This window comes from Dreissena polymorpha, chromosome 2, assembly GCF_020536995.1.
Source record: "Dreissena polymorpha isolate Duluth1 chromosome 2, UMN_Dpol_1.0, whole genome shotgun sequence".
Lineage (NCBI taxonomy): Eukaryota > Metazoa > Mollusca > Bivalvia > Myida > Dreissenidae > Dreissena > Dreissena polymorpha.
This window is the reverse complement of record NC_068356.1, coordinates 964875-988596: the sequence shown is the minus strand read 5'-3', so window position 1 is coordinate 988596 and position 23722 is coordinate 964875. Positions and strand designations below refer to the sequence as shown.

The 23722-nt window shown below is 35.4% G+C and overlaps 1 protein-coding gene across 1 annotated transcript in view; it reads left to right on the top strand.

Annotated features, from left to right (window-relative positions):
• The window catches only part of LOC127865508 (uncharacterized), an 80231-nt gene that overhangs the window by 44878 nt on the left and 11631 nt on the right, over window positions 1-23722 (top strand). Inside the window, exons 6-9 of the mRNA XM_052405358.1 lie at window positions 2491-4276; window positions 4427-4446; window positions 17948-19441; window positions 19473-19688. Coding sequence (XP_052261318.1) covers window positions 2491-4276; window positions 4427-4446; window positions 17948-19441; window positions 19473-19688 — 3516 coding nt within the window. The remainder of the gene's footprint in view (window positions 1-2490; window positions 4277-4426; window positions 4447-17947; window positions 19442-19472; window positions 19689-23722) is intronic.

Below are 23722 nucleotides of genomic sequence, written 5' to 3'. Positions count from 1 at the left end.
AATGAATGAACATTTTGTTGATCTGGTAAGAACGCTTGATGAGTAAAAACCTCAAAGTTATATGATGAAAGTGTGTTTTAATAACGGCTAATTACGTCGGGCTTTTGTCTGGCAAAAAGTTTGAACTCCGTGGGAAGATAACAACTAGCATATTCTAGAAAAACTCCAGTCCTTGTGTTTAAAAAATAACTGTATGGTGATTATAATAGGAAATCCCCGATATTGACATCTTAAAGAATATATTGGTGTACAATACTTCAATACTGTTTTCTTTCACTTGGCTTTAAACTCGACGCGTTTGGAGGCTTAATCAAACGTGCTTCTATTGTGCAATTTTGACTTTGCGCTACCACTGTTTAATTTTGACTTTGAAACGTAAGTGCCTATTTCAAACGATAAGTGTTATGTTAACACGCAATTTCCAATGTATCGATGCAACGCGTTACACTTATTTTTGTGAATAAATGATCAACAATGAAACGATACTTCTATTTATATGATGTATACATTCGTTTTGAGCCGTTGGCAATTGTATTTGTGATGTATGTTAATTTGAAATTTGGTGAACTATAATATTAAATTACATGATACCCTAATATTGTTTCACTTAGTTTTTCGGTGAGCTAAAGGTAAAATACAGGTTTACGTCATTAATGTGACCACAATTTACGAATAAAGCGTTCAATAATCTAGTATGGGCCAGATCACACCAAGAACACTTGAATTATGACTTGTTACCAATCTGTGCAACACACTAAGTAATAAAGTTCCTAAACTCTGAACTGCAATTTAGCAATAATTATGCCCCATTTTATTGTTAAGTTGATTATGGTAAACGGGCATCATCTCCATATCACGGTGTAAAGAACGGATATTCGACTGAAACTTTACACATTTGTTCCGGGTTCTTGTGGAAGGGCACTGGCCCAGTTCCATATGTCTTACCGGCAATTTAGCATTATGATGCCCATTTAAGATATTTGAAAGGTGGAGAAGTTTTGATCAAAGATAAATCTTTGCTTGTAAATCACATAATTTTGGAACGAAAACGTGTATAAATATGTTCAATATTAAAATATGTTATTAGCAATTTAAGAGGTTCAAATTTAAATAACCATTTCCTGTTGTGACAATAAGAAGAAATCAAGCCTGTACCAGTGGTTACAAAATAGTTTCAGAAGTTTTGTATTTCTGTGTACCCACCTTTAAACCACCTTTTTATAGTTTGTCCCTTGTTTGAAGCTGAAGGGACTTTGATCCAAAACATTTTAAAAACGTGGTAAAACACTGCTACAGGGGTGTTTCCATTCAAATATAAAAAGGCGTTTTGGCTTGACAAGTTGTAGCAAACTTATGGCCTCTTGTCGTTTATTTAACTCTTCGTTTACTTTTTGAATAACCTTTATTAGAAGATGATTTAAAGAAAGAACTTTAGATGCGACCAGTTTTTTCTTAATTTTGGGCCTTTGTATTTTTAACTACTGTATAAGGAAGAGTGAATTTATTTGTGACAAAACAATGATGTGGGGGCATCAGCGTCTGTGTCAAACTTCTTGCTTATTTTTAATTGTTTTATTGCCATTTAGATAAGTCAATTAACCCATTTAAGATATTTGAAAGGTGGAGAAGTTTTGATCAAAGAAAAATCTTTGCTTGTAAATTACATAATTTTGGAACGAAAACGTGTATAAATATGTTCAATATTAAAATATGTTATTAGCAATTTAAGAGGTTCAAATTTAAATAACCATTTCCTGTTGTGACAATAAGAAGAAATCAAGCCTGTACCAGTGGTTACAAAATGGTTTTAGAAGTTTTGTATTACTGTGTACCCACCTTTAAACCACCTTTTTATAGTTTGTCCCTTGTTTGAAGCTGAAGGGACTTTGATCCAAAACATTTTAAAAACGTGGTAAAACACTGCTACAGAGGTGTTTCCATTCAAATATAGAAAGGCGTTTTGGCTTGACAAGTTGTAGCAAACTTATGGCCTCTTGTCGTTTATTTAACTCTTCTTTTACTTTTTGAATAACCTTTATTAGAAGATGATTTAAAGAAAGAACTTAAGATGCGACCAGTTTTTTCTTAATTTTGGGCCTTTGTATTTTTAACTACTGTATAAGGAAGAGTGAATTTATTTGTGACAAAACAATGATGTGGGGGCATCAGTGTCTGTGACAAACTTCTTGTTTATTTTTAATTGTTTTATTGCCATTCAGATAAGTCAATTAAAAAATATTTTTTTTAATAGAGTTGAAATGTCATACTCAGGGATGTGATTATTCCTCCTTTCGGCTGATTTCCTCCCCTCAGTGTCAAACTAATTGTACAAATAGTTATGAACTTTGCTGTATCTATATGCAAAAGAAGAGTTTTGTTGAATCCTGTAAGGAGGTTAGGGAATTTGTATCACCTAAGGTTGTTCTTAAATCACACCCCTGCATAATGTGATCATTGACGATACTGATGTGAAATTTCCATTTTGTTCAGGTGAGAAGCCTTACGTATGTTCTGTGTGCAACAAGGCATACAGTGACGCAAGCAACTGGAAGAAGCACGAGCGCATGCACACTCGCCAGACACAGATTGCCTACGAGGATGGGATTGTCTCCGCGATAGTCAGCGCCCCTACCACCCCCGATACTTCCACTTCACACTCCCCAACCATGAATGTCGCACAGTTGTCCAACATGTACGTGAGCACGGCTAACCTGATGCCCCACAACCAATCGTTTGCCAGCACGCTTTCCCACATTGCAGCCTGCTCTATGGCGGCCTCCAAGCCGGGGATGTTCCCAGAGTTAGTCTCCTCCTTGGCGGAGATCCCACATAGTATGCTCTACTCCCACGCACAGTCGCACAAAGCCCACATGTCGTCTTCCATTTCACAGAACTCTGATGACAGTTACGACATGTCGCCACTGTCGAAACGCAAAACGGGCGACTCTCTCAGCTGCAATCCGTATTCCAAGACGTTCTCCACCCCTTTATCTACGTTCATGCACAAGAAGCCCAACACCTGCACCACATTTGGTAAGTCTTTCACCCAGATCGGCAAACTGCGGACCCACGAGCGTGTACATACCGGCGAGAAACCATATGAGTGCAATATATGTGGGAAGACATTTGCCCAGTGCGGCAGCTACCGGATGCACGAAAGAAGGCACCATCGGGACATGATGGAGAACTTTCAGAAGTGTTTTGTATGTGGAGCCAGCTTCATTTCTATGGATGAGTTGCAGAAGCACATGATGTGCCACCCAGGGGCCCTGAGTCTTAACCTTCAACATGGGCCAATGGGCTTCACAGGGCCTCTACCCATGGGATTTGGTTTACCCATAGATTTCGACAGCAAGTCAGAAATGAAGATAGATCCATCGGAGATTTCTGCGCCAGTGACGTCCCATGCTGATCACTATCAGTTAGCTCCCTTTGTGTCCTCTTCCCATGCAATTTTTCAACGCTCGCTGTCACAGGGTAATGACCCGCACAGTGCTGTTTCCATGCTGCTGGCATCCAACGTTGCTGAAAATCTCCTCGGCCAGCAGTTCAGTTACCCAGGAATTCTTTCCCCAGTCAGGCTTCCCATCATGCCCCCTAAGAGAAACCAGACTGTCGCGTCGTGTGCAAAACCGGTGAAAGAAGAGGTTGAACCAGTTAGTACAACGACAAGAAGTCGCAAGTACTCCTCCGACTTGCGAAAATCAATGTCATGTACTGACGGCAAAGAGAAACAGAGTAATGATGAGGACCAAGAGAACATGACTGAGATGGATAACGAGAACCATGTTCTCAACCACAGCCAGAAGACTTCATCAGAAGACTCAAGTTTGGCAGAGTCTCGTTCGACAGAGGACTTTCAGTCGGACGATGTTCACACAAATGGAGTCAATGGGGGCATCAGTCGCCGAAACCTGAACAAAAGAATGATCTCATCGTCAAACTCGCGAAAACAGCGTCGACCAATGAGGCGCCTAAGCAGCGTCACCATGGCCACAGGGTTGGACCAAACAGAGTACCAGCAGCGGTACAACACTGAGGATGGGGAGGAAGAGGAAAAGGAGCTTAACAAGGACCAGCTGATGGTCTCCTTCCTGCTGTCCAAGGGCGAGGTGTACAAGTGTGAGCACTGTCACATCATCTTTGAGGACTGCACCCTGTACCTGCTTCATAACGGTTTTCATGCCAACGATCGGGACCCGTTCAAGTGTCAGATCTGCAAAAAGTCATGTGATGGCCGCGTGGAGTTCAACTGCCATCTAACCAGCCACATCAAGTAAGCAACAACACCGGTGCCATGTGGACTCTACAAAATGGGTTTTATTTTAGAAGGGGTGTAGGTTCACTGAAAAAGTGCATCAGATCCTGGAATATATCCACTTGGAAAATAATATTTGTTCAAGAAATTAATTAAGGAACACTGCAGGTATGCAAGCTTTGAGAAAGGTTTGATTTGAACAAATGTGAGTAATAGAAAACTCAAATAATACATCTGACTAAATGAAATACCGATTAAAAATAATGTACTTTCAATAAATGTTACTTTTCAAAAATGAAATAATAAGGCATACTTCTAATTCTCCATGGCACTTTACAATACATCAGCATTGAACAACATAATTATATTTTACTAGAAATTCTAAGCATTTCATACAGTGTGATTTCAAAATGTTATATTGATGCAAATAAGTGCCCAGATGTCCTATATTGCTTGTTCCAAATTTGAAACTAAGTACTGATAAATCGCAAAGTGGAACTGGTTTTGTTCAAGAAGTTTTTTAGATTCTCTAAATGTGTGATATTGATGTTTCATTGCTGACTGTAAAGGATATATAACTGATGACGAGGTGGTATATATACAGCAGCTTTGTTCTGCAAGCAAACATCCTGCTGATAGTGTTACAGTTAAGTCCTGTGGTACCGACGTGCAGGCTGGCAAAGTTACAAGACTGAGGTATGCATCATGTTCATATTGAACAAGGGTCCAAGTGTGGAATTATTTGTGCTACTTTTTGTTTCATCATTTTACCTGGTATATTACTTAGCACTTTGTTAAATGTGGCAAAACAGGATGGTTTTTAGTGGCATTAAATAAGATGTAATTTGTGGGGAGTGATATAGAACTCATTAAAAATATACAAGGGATAAGTTCATGAGAGTAATGCAATACAAAGAAAGTCATTATACCAGTTGAGAAAATTGTTTTTGAGCTGAAGAGTTCATTTGTAAACTTTAAAATGTCATTTAATAGCTGACAAGCTGGACAAATCTAATTGTACTGAAATTTGGGGATCAAAATGTTTGATTTTTGTACCCATTTTATAAGTAGGTCCATAAATGTTTATTTGTGCGGTTGAAAACCGCACTATGTGTGTGTATTTATCTATCTTTATATATATATATATATATCATGATCATGTTTCATTATTGCTGATGTATAAAGACTGTAAGTACTATACTGCTGATCGGCTTCTATGTCACTAGTTAGTTTGTAAGTGCAATGGTTGATTATGTGTTTGTGCAAGATTGTAAGGTTGAATGAGAAGCATTTGTATGCCATGTCATAAGCTTAAAAGAATTATTTAAGTTGAAAATTATGTGCACGTATTGAGTTGATGATCTTGAATTTTTGCTTTACAAAATTTAGACGTGGCCATGAGATTGACATTTCCTTCAATGTAAAGAAACATTAATACTCAAAATCAACGAATATTTCATAGAATTTTTTTGTAGATTTAAGTTAACCCATTTATAACAAATCAGTGTTCCTTATTGAAATAGCCATAATTTCAACGCTACATGTAGATGTGGTATGGTAACATAGAATTAACACAATACAAAATGCTCGTTTGTATTTTTGTGTGGCATAATACATGTATATTCCATTTTAATTTCCCAGCAACAATATCAATTAATAGGACACACAAACACTTACTTGGTACATGAACATGTGTCGAATATATTGTCCCGAAAAAAACAACAAAAAAGGGCATTTCGTATCTTGTAAAATCTATGTTACCAGACCACATCTAGCTTTGAAATTTTGGTTATTAGTAAAATGAAGATTGATTTTTATGTGTTAACTTTGTTTATGGAGGTATTATACAAAATATTCGTTGAGTTTGAGGGTTTATGGGCTTTTAAGATTTAGATGACTTACATGTACATGGTTATACTCTTTGTTAACTTTGAACAGCATCATGGTTGGGCCATGTAATTGCTGCATGTATGTTTTGGGTTTTGTTGAAAGTGTACTGAAAACTGTATTTATGTCATGGCAATACAACCAGGGTAACATATGTGATTATTTTGTTGCTGAACTGCCAACAATATGGCATGTCACGGTAAGATGATGGGACTTAGAAATAGGGACCAATTTGGGATTTTGAAAAATCTGTAATGGAACAAGTGTGTGAAGAGAACCCCATCAGCTAGTTTTACGTTAAGCATTTTGAACTCATACAAAAAAAAATTATAGGCTAAATTAATACTGTTACAAAATTTAACATTATGTGCAGTTTTAAAAGAAGAATGGGGCAAAACATGTTTTCAAGTATTTTGCAAGAAAAGAGTTCTAAATATACCAGAATATATTTTAATTAATTAATTTACTGAGAATCAAGTAACGAATGGTAATGGAAATATGACTTCAAGCTTTTATTTTTACATGTTGCGGCATTTGAATTATATGGAAAGATTAGGGTCACAGTGTTTGATTGTACATACACAAATATGAAAATGTAAATATTTGTTAACTGCTGGTATTACCAGAGCAGTGTATACAGCGGGAAATACTTTTTAATAAGGTATTTTATTTACAAAGTTTTGTGATAAAAATAAAACACTGCTGTAATCTGATTTTTTCTGAAGGTTGATTTATCAACTCCATTTAATATTTCTGTGTACATTTTGTATCCAAAGTTGTGGAGATTTAGTTTATCAACATCCTCAGCATACTTTCAGAGTACACTGTTTCTATTTTGACCTGTCTCAATAATAAATTGTGTTATGTCGTAATCTATATTGTTGTAGACTATACTGTTGATCAAGTTAATTGCATCGAATGCAAGTTAGTTTATCAGTGTTCAATACAGGCTTACATCTGGATTTTTTTTGTGAATTCAATTTTTTAAACGTTAAAATTTCTGTATGTCGTTGTCATAAGATTTATGTACATATTACCTGATTGTGCCATGACTACAAATTTGTTGCCATAGAAACCATTTGTTAATTATTTACACACCTGTTACATTTTCTTCTTGTTAAAGTGCTAGTACCAAAAAACTTCTTGCTGAATTGTTACAGTGCCATAAGAGGTATTTATTGTTGTATGTACACTGTCTGGCGGCCGCAGGCAAAAGGGGTAAAATGTGATCTTGTCAGTTAGGTATTGGTTATCAAACTTCCTTATGTTCTAAAACGTGATTGCATGATACACTTAAGATTAAACATTTTTTAAGTAAAGTGGAAACAGTCTCTTGTATAGTGTGGCATCTAAATTGGCCATATTTTAAGTGTTTTTATATGACCTTATTTGTCTCCTGCTAACCCTTCCGGGATGAGTTGGATTAAAGAGATTTTTACTCCCATGTACAGTATATGATTTGGTCATAGTTAACACAATTGCATAATATTAGAAGACAATTGTTTACATGCTACACATTTTTCATGTAGCCAATACATCTATGCAATTAAGAGGTGTTAAAGAGGACATGGTTATCAACACCATCAGAGTTGCCTAGCAAAATGGTAGCCATCTTGTCCTGCCAAGCCATCAGAATGTGTACTAGAATTCTCAAGATGCCCTCCTATATTTGTACAATTTTTATTCATTTGTTGTTTTATGTATGCAAGCATTAGCTTTTGCTTTAGACTTGTATTCTTATTATTTTGTGAGCTTATGTCATATCATTTTTATAGAATTTGAGTTATTTTTTATCATTGATTCTTTATATAGTTCTTATTGATTTTTTTGTGTCTATAATGTTGTAAATTATTTCAGTTGTTTTTTTCTTGTTCTTTATCTACCCTAAAGTGCATATATCTGCAGGCTTCTATCATTTAATATAACAATATCACAGTCTGCACTTTGAACATGACAGGGATCAAAGATTTTCTAGCTTTTGCTATAAACTGTTACCGGTCTGAATCAGCTCTATTGAAAAAATGGCTATTTCATAGTGGTTTTTTTTCCGTTTGATTTTATGATCTATTTGTGTTTTTCTGCAAACTGTTTTCAATCTGGTGTTCAGAGATTTCAGAATTTTACACTGATGTTGTTTTCAAAAGGTGCTTGAATTGTTTGTTCCAAATCTGGGTCCATGATGCATTTATTTTGTTTTGTTGTTTTTAAAAATATATTTTTGGTTGGATGTTTTGGGGCTTAGTTGATAAGTAAATAGTCGGTTTTGCTTAATCATGATTACTAATTAATTAGCACAGCTATTTTTTCCATATCCAATATGTGTTACCCTGTGAAAGGCTATAGCAATTTGACAGTATCAGTTAATGGGGATCTGTGGATGCACCTATCAGCAAATTGGCATACAAGTTTAGGGTCATACAAATCGTATTTCTGAGATACAGAAAGCACCGATGTTTGTGCCGTTTTTGCCTGTTTACTCTAAAGGTGAATATCAGGACTTACTGTTTTCGAAATTTTAAAATACCATGACAAAAGATTGGATGTATTTGAAAATGGAGACAAATAGAAAGGTACTTGCATCGTTGTTCTTGTTTTCTCTTTGTTAACCTTTCGGTGTTTTCTGTCTGATTGTGGTCTCTGTACAGTCTGACGAAACTAAAACTGTCACTTTTATAAATGATAGTATTTTCAGTGTAATCCATTCATATTATGTCATCTGAGATAACAAATTATGTTTTATCGTTATATTTTATTCTCAGTAATAATGTTTATTTATTTTAAGTGAATTTATTATGTGACTGCTGTTGAATGCTAAAGGTATTTTTTTCGTCCATCAACACTGCTGGTTTTATTATTATTATAATTACAATTAATGATATATTATGTTATAATTTTTATATTTCTTTAAGTTCATAGAAAAAATCTTGTGTTTAAGTATTTCTCATAACATATTTATTATGGACAATTACACATAAAGTACTTAAGCACTGTTTACTTTCATGTACGTAAAAATCTGTTGAAAATTTCAATTATTTGTTTATTAATCATTCTAATCATTGTTAAATGTTGAAAACTTGTTGGCTTTTTCATGTTAATGTTATAAATTTTGTTTGTAAATATAATCGATTTTTTTCGTCAAATGGTGCATGACATAGGTATATAAGAAACATGGCCGTCCTTTTATATGTCTCATTTACTTGCTGGATAATGTCTGTGTCATCCTCCCTCAATCGTTAGCGATGAAGGGCTGGACTGGTGGAAAATTGGTGCAGTGTAATGTTGCAATATTTTGTTTCTGTAGTGGAGTTGAGCCAGGTTGCCCATGTAGATCAAATGTTGTGCTAGCTAGGAGTGTTCTTTGGCATGACACTTTGTTGGTTTTCTGATGTTTAACTTAAATTGTAAACCACTCATATGCCTTTGTTCTGGATTTTCAGTGGTTCTATCCCTTGATTTAATCACTTGAATTTAACTTTTATATTCAAAAATGTTAAATGTTGTAAACCTGGTTCTATAAAAAAATATTTTCCAGTGCATCAATCAAAGTTGCTACTACAATTTTGAGTGCATGTCTCTGCATTGTTTTTATTTAAAAAAACATACTAGGCATAATGTGTGTGCTTTGAAGATGAGAATGTTGATCAGTGAAGTTTATGTATGTGTAAAGCCTAAATGTATAATGAACATCATATGATTGATGGTTTCACATACACCTTCATAGAAAGACAGGGTGTATACAAGATATGATTTTGTTTCAAACGATGGGGTCTGCCAAATTTGATTTGTAAAAACAACATATAATGAATTGCAATTAAAATAAACGCTGAATAAGCATTTTGTTTTCATGTCAACACTAATGCCACGAAAATCGTCATAAAACAAACAAATTATACTAAATGAAACGTTGAATGCACCCTTTTATTCTTTGAAGGTTTATGTAAGCTCTGATGTTTTTTTTGCGTACTCACGTATGTCTTCATAACCTTTACTGTAAATGCCTATGTTTAAGATGTATACTATTTTTGTGACAAAATATCAGTGTTGTGCCCAGTGGACAGTATTATATAAGAGTATAGTTATAAGTAGCATAGTATATGCATGAGTCGTGTATTATGAGTACTATATCATACAGGAATACAATTGTGTACATTGTTTGCATTTGTACGAATCAGTTACATGTTCCCTACTGCATTGCTGTAGTTGTTCTCACTCAGGAAACCACTGGTTTAAGCAAGGGTTGAGTTTTAAACTGTAATATCAGATGAACTATTCTATATCTACATGTATGTGATGTAATTGTTTAAAGCACAAAAACTGCAAGGTTTTGTTATAAACACACAGGTTTATCTGAAAAACATTCTCATAGTAAACAGCTTCTCAATGCAGTCAGAAGCCAGTATCGGTAAATTGCACCTCCCTTTTATTTTCCAAGTACAAGTCTTTGTGTCTCTTTAATTATTGATTTAACTTCACCAATATAATGTTTGAACGCAATATTTTTAAGAACGCTTTTACATTAGCTTCTTTGCAGTTTTTCCAACAAAATTACTTGTTTATGAATTGGCATTAAATATTTTTCTTAAATTATAATGAAACTATTAATTCTAAATTGATAGAGAAAATTATGCAGAACTTTGTTTAAATTGCCTATAACACTGATTTGGGGCATTTCGTTATTAATGATAAAACTGAAAAAAGGAAAGTATTAAAGATATCACTTATACATTTATGTAAAATCATGGTACATACTAGACTGTTTGTTATTTGAACTGTAAGAGATGTATGTTACCGTGGTAACCATAGTAACCAAAGAGGACATAGGCACGTGTCTTTCATTGTATCCTGACTCCCATTAGACAATACAGCATTATTATAGTTCGTTATTTTTGTTAATATTTATCGTATGTTTCTGGCTCGTTCTTTGTACAAAACTGTGTCCCGAACCTTTTAAAGATCTGATCTTATTTATATATTTATATAATTATCGATTTGATACAATGTTACGTTTTTTTTGCCTATAATGTTATTGCATGTTCTATGTGTTGATTATGTTAAGTTATGTTTATTTTTGTGTGCTAGTTTCGTTTCTGTTTTATTCTTTTATTAAGACTATTTTGACGTAGTTAATTTGCTATTCACCGCTCTGGCTTCGCTTCTTTGACCATAACTGCACTTTGTTTGAAATTAGCACCCTTTCATATACGGTCGGGGGCAAAGCATTTGCGAGCTTTTGCTTGCTTAAGACTTAGTAGAAAATCTAAATATGGTTTATTCTAGTTTGTATTCCTCCTCTCGACGAAAGCGGCAAATTGCAGTCTCACTGTCCTTTTGTACGACTGACAGAAGGTACGGCCAAAAATTCCAGTCTTTGCATTTCTATATAGTGATAGATTTTGGCAGTGCAAACCACGTCTAAGATCGAAGTCATATTCGGAGATCAACATTTATTTTTGCTATTAAAGAGTATGAACATTTCTGTCTTAGCCAAAACTTTGTTATATATTGATGGAATGAAAAAAAACTTTGCAGACGCTAAACAGTGTTTACGACAACGTCTCTTGTGTAACACCGGTGTGCCTACCTTTCAAGGTCAAGGTTACACATATAGGGTAAAAGTCAAAATAGGCCATACAATGGCCTAAAATTCCTGCCTAAGTTATAACTTGTTCATGTATGGATTCATTTTTATGCTCCCTCAAAATTTATTTTGGGGGGAGCATATAGTCCCGCTTCGTCTGTCCGTGTGTCCGTCCGTCCATGCACAATTTTGTCCGGGCTATTTCTCAGCAACTAATGACCGGAATTATATGAAACTTTATGGGAAGCTTCACTACCATGAGGAGATGTGCATATTATCAGCGGGTTCTGGTCGGATGATTTTTCACAGAGTTATGGCCCTTTGAAATTTTCTATAAAAAAAATATTGTCCACCCAACTACTGTGCCCACCAGACGCTTCCTTTTATCTGTATATATAGTGCAATATTGTGACAAAAAAACCTTTGGGGAGCATCACCCGTCTCCGACGGTTTCTTGTTAAATACTGAGGCGTAAATGTAAGGCATTATAAGGCATGTCGCATGTAACAATGGTCTTCTAACCTCAAAGGTCCATGTCACATTTAGAGGTCAAATGCCATGTCAGCTTGTCAGGACAGTAACTTTGTCGTAAACTATGCAAATTAAAATTATCTCGCCACTAAAAAAACACCATCAGGAGACGGATTGTCGTGTGTTTTACTCATCTCCCTACATCAAAGGTCAATCTGACACTTAGAGTTAAAATAACAATTTTGGTAATAACACAGTTTAAAATTTTGGCGGTTTGAGAAAAATTAATGTGAGTGCATCTTCGCCGTATGGACACCTTTTTATGCCCCCGGTCGGGTTGCATATAGCAGTTGAACTGTCCGTCAGTCCGTCCGTCCGAAAACTTAAACATTGCCCATCACTTTTGCAATATTGAAGATAGCAACTTGGCATGCATGCGTTTCTCATGGAGCTGCACATTTTGAGTGGTGAAATGTCAAGGTCATCCTTCAAGGTCAATGATCAAATATACGGTTTAAAGCGGCGCAGTAGGAGGCATTGTGTTTCTGACAAACACATCTCTTGTTTTAAATTAGAATATAGGGATAAACTGTCATTGTTTGAACTGTGAGTGTTTGAATCTAATAATACGGATGCGATACAACAGTGTTTTCTGCTAAAATTAACAATTGGCAACCCAAGCAATTAAAAAAACGAGGGCCTAACCCCGCAACCCTAATATGCCTCATGTGTTCTTACTTTCTCTGTATTAGTATTTTTAGTATTTCCTTAATGCGTTTGGTGCTACAAGTGGGCGTGGTAGTTATAGCACTATATATTCTCAGTTCCTTTTTTTGTTATGTTGTGATTTTTATTTTGCAATTCTACAAAGTGCACCATTTTGTTTTGTTAGTCACTGTTTACAGTTTCATTTCGTTAATCATTTTTCGCGGCCCTGTTTTGGGATGTTAAGTGATCAGTTTTATTCACAAGTACGTGTTGATACGTGTGTTAATTGCAAACGCTCGGTGGCTTTTCTGTCAAATTTACTAACACAATTCTATGAACATTATTTTATGGAATGACAGTTATCGATCACATAACAATATTGAGTGGACCAACAATTTAAGTTCAAATAGTTCTTATACTTCACCATATAAAGTTAAAAGTATGTTATCTAATAAAAATATACATGTATATTATATTAATCAATTGGTTGTAACTGTACACATCAAATTAAGGCACAGTTTTAAGCGATGGCAGACCGTCAAAGTCTTTTTATTATGGTCCGTACGTGTATGGTAGGCAAGTACCAGTTTTCTAATGACATGTTGTTCTTGATGTGCAGACCCATCATTAATTTTAAGCTCGGCTGTTTTCGGGGAAAAACCCGAGGTATTGTCATAGCCAGCTCGTCGTGTCGTGTCCACCGTCCGCTTCGTGCTAACACCTTAACATTTTGTCAAGGTTTAGAACATTGGCTCTAAAATCAAAGTGCTTCAACCTACAACTTTGAAACTTTATATGCCGCTGCACCTTGATGCGTTCTACATGCCACACCCATTTTTGGGTCACTAGGTCAAAGGTCAAGGTCACTGTGACCTCTAAAAAAATATTCTGAAAGCTTTCATCTATTCAAAACTGCACCCGCAGCCGAGCGTGGCACCCGTTATGCGGTGCTCTTGTTCACAATTATTTCATGTTTTGTGGCTGTCATTTTTCCTAATGCAAATTTATTTAAACTGTTTGTTTAATATTTATCGACTTCTGATAATATTTATTCAAAATCTGATACAAAATTATGGTAGATAATTTTGTCAAAACGTATTTACATTTTATGATTGATTCCATATATAAGATGTTAGTTAATCTTGTCAAAACGTATTTGCATTTTATAATTGATTCCATGTAATAGATACACGTTGTTTAAGCAACTGTAAATGCTGGAAAGCACATATTTCGATTTATCTGACAATACTTGTGTTAACAAGAAATGGCGTTTATTATTCACTCATCACCTGAAATCACTTTGACCTGCATATTACCTCATTTTCGATTCAGAACCTCTTAATTATTGGTTAACCCAAAATGACTGTCTCCGCCTAACATCAATACTTTCTATAAATATTTGATACTTGAATTGATGTTATCATCTATGAATAAATCCACATCACCGGACATCATTCTGGCCCTGCCATTAACCTTATTTGGGACTCGTATCATTAAAATTCCACTCATTTAAGATGCAAGGTCAAAATAGTGCAAATTCACCTCTATTATGTTTCGAACACAAGCTAAGTCATCGTAGCCACCGAGTGGATTGTTCGCATACTTTCAGTGTTCATTCTCAGCCGGATCAAGCCTTCTTGAATGCTTTTCATTATTCTTAATTCTTGTATCTGCGACCATGAAACCGAACTGCTGCCGAATATGAAAGTCTTGGGATTTTTTTCTTAAAAACAAATTATCCCATAATAATACATGATGCAATTGATTGACAATGAGATATGAGATAAATAACATACTGACTGTAACTGTTCATTTTAGTTGTTCTTCAAGAGAAATCGTAATGAACAAAACACGGCCATTTAATTTTGCCATTGTAAGAAACCATTTGCTAATAGAGTTAACCTGTATTAAAAAAATTAATATATGAAGATTTCGTTTTCACATACAATATCTGGAAGTTTGTACTGTATTTTTTTAGTTTGTCTCTTTGTTAGAAAACACACTTTACATGTGATGTATGCTGTTCATGACACAAGTTCTCTACGCTTTATTTGGAAATATTTATAACTATGTTTTTTAATTATACACTTTGGCATATGTAAGCGTTTGTTTTTATGAATCTCTTCATCTATGTTGTATATACGACGTTTTCTTTCTTGATGAAATAGTGCCGATCAATAATAAATCAGCTCTAATATATATTTTGAAACAATTTATTTTTTAAATTTTATAAAATAATTGTATGTTCACTTTTTGGAACATACTTTATATGCTTTAATCACCTGGAGTTTATATCAGTAATTGTCTTTTCGACTTTTTATAATCTTAGTTGTCAAGACTTGCATTAACTCTTTAACTGTATGATCTGACTGTTTAGTAACAACATTTAACTTTGTTTTTGTCAAAGGACCATGTCAAATAGAAGACCAACCAAACAATAGATCACATAATCATGTTCTTCAACTATTGTGTTTTACACATGTCTGTTATTTCTTAAGCTGCGTAAGCTTTGTCCTTACTCCGATACCCATGGCTACAACTCACAACTATCTGACTGAAATAAGCCATTTATTTAACTATATTCCTATTGCGGACGAAGTAAAAAAAAAAGCGAGCAGTTGGCATACGAGCACGTATGTGCAAACAGGCTGATGGGCGTATTTCATGCAAATACATATTCCAAGATAAAAACAATAACAGACGATGTCTTTGCATTGTACCAAATGTAGCGAACTTAAATTGGCAATATTCGTTATTTAAACATAGTTTTGGGAGGTAGCCAAGAGTATGTAAAATAGCGACAGGCTTAATCGGCCAAATGCAATAGATACATTATATATGTGTGCTTATATTCTACGCATTTGAACTATGGAACTATAGAGTTATTAAAGGCTTTAAATGGGAAATTGTCTTTCTTGTTATCTTTTCTTACTCGATCACACATTTGCGTTCTACAGAGATTGTGGAAAGCGTCTGTCTTGATTTTTTTTACATCAAACATGTTCTTCTTCGTACTTAACAAAACTGTTAGAACACATCCCTTCGTGCAACAGGTCGATATTTGGTTGTAAGAAAGTTGGTATACTACGAAAAAAGAACTGAACAAATGCTTTGATCGCTAAGATGTGCTTGAAAATATTCATACGATGCACCGAACATTAATTCATGTCAGAAATGAATGAACATTTTGTTGATCTGGTAAGAACGCCAACATTAGCTTGATGAGTAAAAACCTCAAAGTTATATGATGAAAGTGTGTTTTAATAACGGCTAATTACGTCGGGCTTTTGTCGGGCCAAGAGTTTGAACTCCGTGGGAAGATAACAACTAGCATATTCTAGAAAAACTCCAGTCCTTGTGTTTAAAAAAATAACTGTAAAGTGATTATAATAGGAAATCCCCGATATTGACATGTTAAAGAATATATTGGTGTACAATACTTCAATACTGTTTTCTTTCAATTGGCTTTAAACTCGACGCGTTTGGAGGCTTAATCAAACGTGCTTCTATTGTGCAATTTTGACTTTGCGCTACCACTGTTTAATTTTGACTTTGAAACGTAAGTGCCTATTTCAAACGATAAGTGTTATGTTAACACGCTATTTCCAAATTATCGATGCAACGCGTTACACTTATTTTTGTGAATAAATGATAAACAATGAAACGATACTTCTTTTTATATGATGTATACATTCGTTTTGAGCCGTTGGCAATTGTATTTGTGAAGAATGTTAATTTGAAATTTGGTGAACTATACTATTAAATTACATGATACCCTAATATTGTTTCACTTTGTTTTTCGGTGAGCTAAAGGTAAAATACAGGTTTACGTCATTAATGTGTCCACAATTTACGAATAAAGCGTTCAATAATCTAGTATGGGCCAGATCACACCAAGAACACTTGAATTATGACTTGTTACCAATCTGTGCAACACACTAAGTAATAAAGTTCCTTAACTCTGAACTGCAATTTAGCAATATTATGCCCCATTTTTATTGTTTAAGTTTATTATGGTAAACGGGCATCATCTCCATATCGCTGTGTAAAGAACGGATATTCAACTGAAACTTCACACATTTGTTCCGGGTTCTTGTGGAAGGGCACTGACCCAGTTCCATATGTCTTACCGGCAATTTAGCATAATGATGCCCATTTAAGTTATTTGAAAGGTGGAGAAGTTTTGATCAATGATAAATCTTTGCTTGTAAATCACATAATTTGGAACGAAAACGTGTATAAATATGTTCAATATTAAAATATGTTATTAGCAATTTAAGAGGTTCAAATTTAAATGACCATTTCCTCTTGTGACAATAAGAAGAAATCAAGCCTGTACCAGTGGTTACAAAATGGTTCAGAAGTTTTGTATTTCTGTGTACCCACCTTTAAACCACCTTTTTATAGTTTGTCCATTGTTTGAAGCTGAAGGGACTTTGATCCAAAACATTTTAAAAACGTGGTAAAACACTGCTACAGGGGTGTTTCCATTCAAATATAGAAAGGCGTTTTGGCTTGACAAGTTGTAGCAAATTTATGGCCTCTTGTCGTTTATTTAACTCTTCTTTAACATTTTGAATAACCTTTATTAGAAGATGATTTAAAGAAAGAACTTTTGATGCGACCAGTTTTTACTTAATTTTGGGCCTTTGTATTTTTAACTACTGTATAAGGAAGAGTGAATTTATTTGTGACAAAACTATGATGTGGGGGCATCAGTGTCTGTGACAATTTTCTTGTTTATTTTTAATTGTTTTATTGCCATTCAGATAAGTCAATTAAAATATATATATTTTTTTTAATAGAGTTGAAATGTCATAATCAGGGATGTGATTGTTCCTCCTTTCAGCTGATTTCCTCCCCTCAGTGTCAAACTAATTGTACAAATAGTTATGCACTTTGCTGTATCTATATGCAAAAGAAGAGTTTTGTTGAATCCTGTAAGGCGGGTTGGGAATTTATATCACCTAAGGTTGTTCCTAAATCACACCCACTGCATAATGTGATCATTGACGATACTGATGTGAAATTTCCATTTTGTTCAGGTGAGAAGCCTTACGTATGTTCTGTGTGCAACAAGGCATACAGTGATGCAAGCAACTGGAAGAAGCACGAGCGCATGCACACTCGCCAGACACAGATTGCCTACGAGGATGAGACTGTCTCCGCGATAGTCAGCGCCCCTACCACCCCCGAAACTTCCACTTCACACTCCCCAACCATCAATGTGGCACAGTTATCCAACATGTACCTGAGCACGGCTAATCTGATGCCCCACAACCAATCGTTTGCCAGCACGCTTTCCCATATTGCAGCCTGCTCTATGGCGGCCTCCAAGCCGGGGATGTTCCCAGAGTTAGTCTCCTTCCTGGCGGAGATCCCACATAGTATGCTCTACTCCCACGCACAGTCGCACAAAGCCCACATGTCGTCTTCCATTTTACAGAACTCTGATGACAGTTACGACATGTCGCCACTGTCGAAACGCAAAACAGGCGACTCTCTCAACTGCAATTCGTATTCCAAGACGTTCTCCACCCCTTCATCTACGTTCATGCACAAGAAGCCCAACACCTGCACCAGATTTGGTAAGTCTTTCACCCAGATCGGCAAACTGCGGGCCCACGAGCGTGTACATTACGGCGAGAAACCATATGAGTGCAATATATGTGGGAAGACATTTGCCCAGTGCGGCAGCTACCGGATGCACGAAAGAAGGCACCATCGGGACATGATGGAGAACTTTCAGAAGTGTTTTGTATGTGGAGCCAGCTTCATTTCTATGGATGAGTTGCAGAAGCACATGATGTGCCACCCAGGGGCCCTGAGTCTTTACCTTCAACATGGGCCAATGGGCTTCCCAGGGCCTCTACCCATGGGATTTGGTTTACCCATAGATTTCGACAGCAAGTCAGAAATGAAGATAGATCCATCGGAGATTTCTGCGCCAGTGACGTCCCATGCTGATCACTATCAGTTAGCTCCCTTTGTGTCCTCTTCCCATGCAATTTTTCAACGCTCGCTGTCACAGGGTAATGACCCGCACAGTGCTGTTTCCATGCTGATGGCATCCAACGGTGCTGAAAATCTCCTCGGCCAGCAGTTCAGTTACCCAGGAATTCTTTCCCCAGTCAGACTTCCCATCATGCCTCCTGAGAGAAACCAGACTGTCGCGTCGTGTGCAAAACCGGTGAAAAAAGAGGTTGAACCAGTTAGTACAACGACAAGAAGTCGCAAGTACTCCTCCGACTCGCGAAAATCCATGTCATGTACTGACGGCAAAGAGAAACAGAGTAATGATGAGGACCAAGAGAACATCACTGAGATGGATAACGAGAACCATGTTCCCAACCACAGCCAGAAGACTCCATCAGAAGACTCCAGTTTGGCAGAGTCTCGTTCGACAGAGGACTTTCAGTCGGACGATGTTCACACAAATGGAGTCAATGGGGGCATCAGTCGCCGCAATCCTGAACAAAAGAATGATCTCATCGTCAAAATCGCGAAAACAGCGTCGACCAATGAGGCGCCTAAGCAGCGTCACCATGGCCACAGGGTTGGACCAAACAGAGTACCAGCATCGGTACAACACTGAGGATGGGGAGGAAGAGGAAGAGGAGCTTAACAAGGACCAGCTGATGGTCTCCTTCCTGCTGTCCAAGGGCGAGGTGTACAAGTGTGAGCACTGTCACATCATCTTTGAGGACTGCACCCTGTACCTGCTTCATAACGGTTTCCATGCCAACGATCGGGACCCGTTCAAGTGTCAGATCTGCAAAAAGTCATGTGATGGCCGCGTGGAGTTTAATTGCCATCTAACCAGCCACATCAAGTAAGCAACAACACCGGTGCCATGTGGACTCTACAAAATGGGTTTTATTTTAGAAGGCGTGTAGGTTCACTGAAAAAGTGCATCAGATCCTGGAATATATCCACTTGGAAAATAATATTTGTTCAAGAAATTAATTAAGGAACACTGCAGGTATGCAAGCTTTGAGAAAGGTTTGATTTGAACAAATGTGAGTAATAGAAAACTCAAATAATACATCTGACTAAATGAAATACCGATAAAAAAAATGAAATAAGGCACACTTCTAATTCTCCATGGTACTTTAAAATACATCAGCATTGAACATCATAATTATATTCTACTAGAAATTCTAAGCATTTCATACAGTGTGATTTCAAAATGTTATATTGATGCAAAGAAGTGCCCAGATGTCCTTTATTGCTTGTTCCAAAGTTGAAACTAAGTACTGATAAATCGCAAAGTGGAACTGGTTTTGTTCAAGAAGTTTTTTAGATTCCCTAAATGTGTGATATTGATGTTTCATGGCTGACTGTAAAGGATATATAACTGATGACGAGGTGGTATATATACAGCAGCTTTGTTCTGCAAGCAAACATCCTGCTGATAGTGTTACAGTTTAGTCCAATGGTACCACGTGCAGGCTGGCAAAGTTACAAGACTGAGGTATGCATCATGTTTATATTGAACAAGGGTCCAAGTGTGGAATTATTTGTGCTACTTTTTGTTTCATCATTTTACCTGGTACATTACTTAGCACTTTGTTAAATGTGGCAAAACAGGATGGTTTTTAGTGGCATTAAATAAGATGTGATTTGTGTGGAGTGATATAGAACTCATTAAAAATATAGAAGGGATAGATTCATGAGAGTAATGCAATACAAAGAAAGTCTTCATACCACTTGAGAAAATTGTTTTTGAGCTGAATAGTTCATTTGTAAACTTTAAAATGTCATTTAATAGCTGACAAGCTGGACAAATCTCATTGTACTGAAAATTTGGGGATCAAAATGTTTGATTTTTGTACCCATTTTACAAGTAGGTCCATAAATGTTTATTTGTGCGGTTGAAAACTGCACTATGTATGTGTATTTATCTATCTTTATATATTTATATCATGATCATGTTTCATTATTGCTGATGTATAAAGACTGTAAGTACTATACTGCTGATCGGCTTCTATGTCACTAGTTAGTTTGTAAGTGCAATGATTGATATTGTGTTTGTGCAAGATTGTAAGGTTGAATGAGAAGCATTAGTATGCCATGTCATAAGGTTAGAAGAATTATTTAAGTTGAAAATTATATGCACGTATTGAGTTGTTGATCTTGAATTTTTGCTTTACATAATTTAGACAAGGCCATGAGATTGACATGTCCTTCAATGTAAAGAAACATTAATACTCAAAATCAACGAATATTTCATAGAATATTTTTATAGATTTAATTTAACCCATTGATTACAAATCAGTGTTCCTTATAGAAATAGCCATAATTTCAATGCTACATGTAGATGTGGTATGGTAACATAGAATTAACACAAAACAAAATGCTCGTTGGTATTTTTTGTGGCATAATACATGTATATTCCATTTTAATTTCCTAGCAACAATATCAATTAATAGGACACACAAACACTTACTTGGTACATGAACATGTGTCGAATATATTGTCCCGAAAAAAAACAAAAAAAGGGCATTTTGTATCTTGTAAAATCTATGTTACCAGACCACATCTAGCTTTGAAATTTGGTTATTGGTATGATGAAGATTGATTTTTATGTGTTAACTTTGTTTGTGGAGGTATTATACAAAATATTCGTTGAGTTTGAGGGTTTATGGGCTTTAAAGATTTAGATGACTTACATGTACATGGTTGTACTCTTTGTTAACTTAGAACAGCATCATGGTTGGGCCATGTAATTGCGGCATGTATGTTTGGGGTTTTGTTGAAAGTGTACTGAAAACTGTATTTATGTCATGGCAATACAACCAGGGTAACTTATGTGATTATTTTGTTGCTGAACTGTCAACAATATGGCATTTCATGGTAAGATGATGGGACTTAGAAATAGGGACCAATTTGGGATTTTGAAAGATCTGTAATGGAACACGTGTGTGAAGAGAACCCCATCAGCTAGTTTTACGTTAAGCATTTTGAACTCATACAAAAAAGAAATTATAGGCTAAATGAATACTGTAACAAAATTTAACATTATGTGCAGTTTTAAAAGAAGAATTTGGCAAAACATGTTTTCAAGTATTTTGCAAGAAAAGAGTTCTAAATATACCAGACTATATTTTAAGTAATTAATTTACTGAGAATCAAGTAACAAATGGTAATGGAAATATTACTTCAAGCTTTTATTTTAATATGTTGAGACATTTGAATTAAATGGAAAGATTAGGGTCACAGTGTTTGATTGTACATACACAAATATGAAAATGTAAATATTTGTTAACTGCTGGTATTACCAGAGCAGTGTATACAGTGGGAAATACTCTTGTATAAGGTATTTTATTTACAAAGTTTTGTGATAAAAATAAAACCCTGCTGTAATCTGATGTTTTCTGAAGGTTGATTTATCAACTCCAATTAATATTTCTATGTACATTTTGTATCCAAAGTTGTGGAGATTTAGTTTATCAACATCCTCAGCATAATTTCAGAGTACTCTGTTTCTATTTTGACCTGTCTCAATAATAAATTGTGTTATCTCGTAATCTATATTGTTCTAGACTATACTGTTGATCAAGTTAATTGCATCGAATGCAAGTTAGTTTTATCAGTGTTCAATACAGGCTTACATCTGCAAATTTTTTGTGAATTCAATTTTTTAAATGTTTAAATTTCTGTATATCATTGTCATAAGATTTCTGTACATATTACCTGATTGTGCCATGACTACAAATTTGTTGCCATAGAAACATTTGTTAGTTATTTACACACCTGTTACATTTTCTTCTTGTTAAAGTGCTAGTACCAAAACACTTCTTGCTGAATTGTTACAGTGCCATAAGAGGTATTTATTGTTGTATGTACACTGTCTGGCGGCCGCAGGCAAACGGGGTAAAATGTGATCTTGTCAGTTATGTATTCGTTATCAAACTCCTTATGTTCTAAAACTTGATTGCATGATACACTTAAGATTAAACATTTCTTAAGTAAAGTGGAAACAGTCTCTTGTATAGTGTGGCATCTAAATTGACCATATTTTAAGTGTTTTTATATGACCTTATTTGTCTCCTGCTAACCCTTCCGGGATGAGTTGGATTAAACAGATTTTTACTCCCATGTATATGATTTGGTCATAGTTAACACAATTGCATAATATTGGAAGACAATTGTTTACATGCTACACATTTTTCATGTAGCCAATACATCTATGCAATTAAGAGGTGTTAACGAGGACATGGTTATCAACACCATCAGAGTTGCCTAGCAAAATGGTAGTCATCTTGTCCTGCCAAGCCATCAGAATGTGTACTAGAATTCTCACGATGCCCTCCTATATTTGTACAAGTTTTATTCATTTGTTGTTTTATGTATGCAAGCATTAGCTTTTGCTTTAGACTTGTATTCTTATTATTTTGTGAGCTTATGTCATATCATTTTTATAGAATTTGAGTGATTTTTTATCATTGGTTCTTTATATGGTTCTTATTGATTTTTTTGTGTCTATAATGTTGTAAATTATTTCAGTTTTTTTTCTTGTTCTTTAAAGTGCATACAATGTATATCTGCAGGCTTCTATCATTCAATATAACAATATCACAGTCTGCACTTTGAACATGACTGGGATCAAAGATTTTCTAGCTTTTGCTATAAACTGTTACCGGTCTGAATCAGCTCTATTGAAAAAATGGCTATTTCATAGTTCGATTGATTTTATGATCTATTTGTGTTTTTTGCAAACTGTTTTCAATCTGGTGTTCAGAGATTTCAGAATTTTACACTGATGTTGTTTTCAAAAGGTGCTTGAATTGTTTGTTCCAAATCTGGGTCCATGATGC